Below are 5,220 nucleotides of genomic sequence, written 5' to 3'. Positions count from 1 at the left end.
GGCGAAGCGGGGGCTACATCTAGCCCCCATCATCACAGCGTAACAAATCCGAATTCCGGGAGTTCTCTCAGTGGCGGTGGTAGTCAAGTAGTGCCGCAATCTGCGGCACCCACGGCCACGGTGTCAGGTCAACCGAGCGACAATCAGCTCAGGTCGCAAGAGTGACCCAGGCCTAGGTCCGCCGCTTCGCCGACGCTATCGTCGACACCTTCGTCGACGACCTCGCACCCGCATTACCTCATGTACGATGAGGACGGGTCCGCGGCGGACCAAAAAATGGAAGTGGACGAACGTGGTGTTATCGAGACGGGCAGCATGGTCAATCCTGAACAGGTAGTAGCTGCCACTGCCGGCGGTATCGGCGTCGGTGTCGGTATCGGTGTAGGAGGACCGGGTACGGCCACCGGAAGTGGCACCGGACTGACTGGTTACTGGCAACACGCAACTACCGCCACCGGCTACTGGCCGTCATTGTTCGACTGTTGGACGACGCCGCCAATCGCGTCCGGTTCGCAGACGCTGTCTTTGCCACGGGATGATGATTGAGGCCAGTAAAAATTTATTGATCATTCAATAAAAATGTTGGCGTTGTTTTGATTTTCTTAATTTATCGAGATATTTTCGTTTGTTATATAAAAAATATCAAATGTTTGATGTACGAATGTGGTTCGAAGATACCAGATTTATATCTCTTTCAGTCATCGACAAGTAAAAATAATTCAGTTACAGTAAAATTACAACACTGCAAATTCAAAACGACATTTTCATATATTTTTATAGAATTCATAAAAAATACCGAGTTATTTATTACGCGTTGATCGGTAATCAATTGAACTTAAACACGCGATTAAAATTAGGTCAGGCCTGGAAATATTTGCTTTTTGTAAATTTTTAATTTGCTTACGGTTAATAATCCTCGTTTTCGGGATCTTCGCGAAAATTGAGGGCAAAGAAAAAGGGTAAAAAAGCTAGTGTTTATAAAGCACGGTGGAAGAATTTAAATTAAAAACATTTAATTACTTTGTAAATATGATATATATTATACGAATAATCGATTACGTCGAGCACGATTACACTATGAATTTAATGAGTTTAGAAATTGCATATATTTCTCAAAACAGATGAAAATTAATGGAGTACAAAAATTGAACCTTCGCCGCGATGAAAAATATATTTTCCCCTCCCCTCATTTTTAAAATATTTTAATTTGGCAATTGTGCTCATTGATCAAATTATCATATATCACGATAAAATAATGAAATGTTATTTCGCTTGAAAAGAAACGAAAAGCAGATTTTTTTTCCGAGAAAGTTATGTAACGCGAACGCACCGAATGCAGATGCGTGTTTCAGTCATTTCTTTTTGACGATATAAATGTGGGGTGGGGCTAATTTTTAAGAACGACGACGCTAATGAAGATTCCCTGCGAATCACGTACTCATATTCTGTAGATATATGTATAGTAGAAGCCGGCTCTTTATGCTGAGCGTAACTGTATACCAAAAAATTGTTACAATGTAATGACGATAATAATGATTATTCAGCAGAATACTAAAATATTATAGGCTGTAAGTAATCGGATTATGCGTTGTACAGTGTATGGAACAAAGAGCATTTTATCGATTAGGCGTAACGTTATAAATCTGAATTAGTATTGTCGAATTATTAAAACAATATTCACAATATCCTCGCGCGGCGCGTGCAATTGGGATTTTTCAAGTCCGTCGATTCCTCTACCCCTTCGTACTCTTATCGTTCCAACGGCAGTGTTTAACTTATATGTACTGTATCTTTGATTGTGTAATTAGAGACGCGTTAACGTAACCAACGGAAATGTCCTATTTTTATAAGTAGCTTATTATTTGATAGACCGCGCGTTGTGAGGCAACAAAAACCAAAGTTAAACCCAAAAAATATCACGTATGTATAGTAATTATGCCGCGCGTCGAGGCCACGGAGGTAATTGTATAAACTATAAATTAATACATATAACAGGGGGGGACAGAGTGCGGGTGGTGTGCCGGGGGAGATTTTGACGAGATGAAACGACGGCGAGGCACTGCGCGAATCGTATCGACTTCGGAAGTCGGCAGCGAGCGGCTGATCGCCATAAAGCTCGAGGCATAGTCATGTAAGATAGGCATAAGAAACGACCGCTATTTTGTATGAATCCCAATGTCGTACAAATGTTCGTCGTAATCACATATCCCAGTCCCCCGCGGTGAGTGATCCGTAATGTCACGCAGAATGTTCTTCATTACCGTTTGTCACCTCACTCGCTACGTGTAAACGTTCCTACTGGGCGATATTGAGCGCCGTAAAAGGCCCCGTTTGTAATCTAGTCACAATAAAAACCAATTCTATTCTAAAACAACGTCTTCGAAATTATATCCCTCACCCGCGCGCGCGAAAGAGAGAGAAAGAAAGAGAGAGAGAGAAAGCTCGCCGATAAGATTTCAATTTTTATTTTGTAGTTTCATGGTTATTTAAAAAATCCCTCCGGTAACGACTAGCTCGTAAAGTCAGATAAAAATAATTGTGCTCGCGTAGAGGCGTAAAGGCGCGCGCGTACTTTGTTTTAATTGCCGCGAAATGTACGTTGTATTGTCGTATTACGAAACGGGAAGTCTCACTCCAAATGGAGAGACGTTGGGCAATGAATGCCGATACATGATCGTGCTATTTATAGGTAGTTAGTTATGCCCCTCGGACATTGAGGGAGCATCGATAACCTACGTGGAGTTCACATGCATGCCGAGCGTGTAACGTATTGCATTACGGCGGTCGGGACGTGGCGATAAATTATGCACCCCCGGCTGGCACACGAGGGTCGATCGCACGCTGGCTCGCAACCACCCTCATGTGCTAAACTAAACTAAACGTATATTACAATGATCGTGGGCGCCGTTAATGGCGCAGCAGTTATAAGATGTTGCACAACCCGTATGTTTCCCTGTTATACACACAATACATACGGCAGTTCGCGCACTAAGAAAGTCACCGGCTTTATTACGATCCAATAAATAGCGACGAAAATTAATGTGCTAATTATATTAATTGCACTGATTAGAATTTAATATAATTTAGATTACCGCCGCGATAGATATGATTTTATCATCGTTTTAGCGTTACAAATTTAATATTATCGGTATTTTTTTTTTCTCGATATCTTTGGTGGATCTCATCAAGCTGCTTAAAATTCTTCCTAATTATAAGTCCAATGTACAAAGAGCGTTTTATCTCTCCGCGTTTTATCTTCTTCCGTAATCTTATCGCTCATACGGCGCACGACACTTTCCTCAAAAATCTCCGTGCGTACTCCTTTAAAACGCCTATATCATTCTATTATTCACAGGCAAGAAAATTTCCAAAAAAAGATCTCTATACTAAAAGCATTACAGGTCGGCGTACGTGCTTCACGCGGCTTTGTTATCCCGCATTTCTTTGTCGGCGGCCGACCACGCAATACGCACGCAGGTAGCGGAGACTCCGAGGTGAGCCAAACGGGAAAAGAAATTAGCATCGCGGAAAAACCGGTAACGATTAGATCTCTTACGTTTCCATCGTAACATAGATTTTAATATTTTACGACATTAAGAAAAGTTATTCCCTCCCAATCGTACGGACTTTATTTTCTATTTCTGATTTTACTTTAAAAGATAGATAATAACCTCGTCTCGCGTATTGAATTAAATTGCCGGATGTGATATAGGCTTGATATCTCGACGTTTTCAACCGCGTGGAATTTCGAAGAGAAGCGAAAAAAGAAGTTTTCTCTCGGTCGAGCGTCCTACTTTGCTTTCGCCTCGTTCCATAACAACGAGTTCTACGCCGCCTCTCCATGCCAGTCTCCAATTCAGAGCAGGTAATTCGGTTCTCGTTCGCCTCCATGCATCCCCGGCCGAATATTTGAATACGGACGAGCTCCGGCGAGACGTGGCAGGAAAACGAGAAGGCGGGAGACGGGAAGAAATGGAACGAAGTAGGCTGGGGTGGGTCGCATCCCCCGCTATCCACGTTTCCCTCCCCCCGGTAAAATGACCTTCGCCAGTAAAAAGACGTGCCGGGGCCGTCATCGTCTTCGCCGGCTTACGAACAGTCACCGTAACTCCCGAAACTTCTCTCGGCGGAGTGAAAGCACGTGGACGACACGGGACGAGGAGGAGGAAGCGGAGGGCTGAGAACCGTAACGGCGGGACGAATCGCGGGAGAACGAAATACGCAAAGACGAAAACGGGCCCGTTGAGATTCGAGGATTTACCCGCGAAATAAAATCCGATACAGTCTCGTGAATATGTTGTTCTTGCTTACGGCGGTCTTGAACTCCTATGGCGGCGCGATCCTTTCCCCTTGTGTCGCGACACCGCTGACGGGCACGTCCTCAATTCGGGTAGACAAATATTACGAATCGACACCGTAATCCCTTTCGGCATTCTTACTATCGCGGAGTTACACTAGATTTGTAATAATCTACTGATACCAGTTCGAGATCCGATTTTTCTTTCTTTAATGGCTCACGTATGACGATTTATCAAAATGCGAAATAAGCGCCTTCAACGGAGATAAAAGTATCTTTAAAAACATCTCGACGGTAACCAGTTTCTTTTTTTTTCTAAATAAACAAATGTTCTCATAATGATAATTTCTTTAATTATTCCTTAGAATGAACATCTCGGCTATTGGTTGAAACAAACATTTCTACGAGACTTGTCACCTCTCCCGTTTATGCGCTGTAAAGTTTGCGCGGATCACGCGCTCAAAATATCAGGCGTCTGAGTGAGATAAAATGGCAATTAACGTAAACTTGAGCAACGTGTCTCGCGAAGGGTAATAAAGATACCGGGCTGGGTATCTGCGCCATCATCACGACCTTATCGCCGTTCTTACGCATTGGCGTAACCAACATCTTCGGCAGGTTTTACGAGAACTCCGCACCTTCGTTATTATCTCGCGCCGTCAACTTGTGTAACTAAGGTCAGTAACTCAACCGAAAATAACGTAAAAAATTGATAAAAAAAAAAAAAAACAATTAACGGCAGTACTAATCGTTAGATATCAGCTTATGAAACTCTGATTAACTTCTTCATTAATTTATCAAACGAGTGATTCACCATTCGAATAACTGAAAAATATTTTTCACCGATACTCACGACGTTAATCAGTGAATTCTAAATATAATTCCCGCACGGCGTCGTTCTCCACCGTACTACATTTATTGTA

At 42.7% G+C, this 5,220-nt stretch overlaps 1 protein-coding gene across 1 annotated transcript; it reads left to right on the top strand.

Moving 5' to 3' along the window:
- Positions 1-233: 233 nt before the first annotated feature.
- On the top strand, positions 234-2,374 carry LOC139101455 (uncharacterized). Its single transcript, XM_070654609.1, has one exon. It carries the CDS (start codon positions 241-243, stop codon positions 544-546), a length of 306 nt encoding a protein of 101 aa, XP_070510710.1. The 5' UTR covers positions 234-240; the 3' UTR covers positions 547-2,374.
- The last annotated feature ends 2,846 nt before the right edge of the window (positions 2,375-5,220 follow it).

The sequence above is a fragment of the Cardiocondyla obscurior genome, linkage group LG04 (assembly GCF_019399895.1).
Source record: "Cardiocondyla obscurior isolate alpha-2009 linkage group LG04, Cobs3.1, whole genome shotgun sequence".
NCBI lineage: Eukaryota > Metazoa > Arthropoda > Insecta > Hymenoptera > Formicidae > Cardiocondyla > Cardiocondyla obscurior.
Note: the sequence above shows the minus strand (reverse complement) of the source record. Positions and strands in the feature narration are given on the sequence as shown.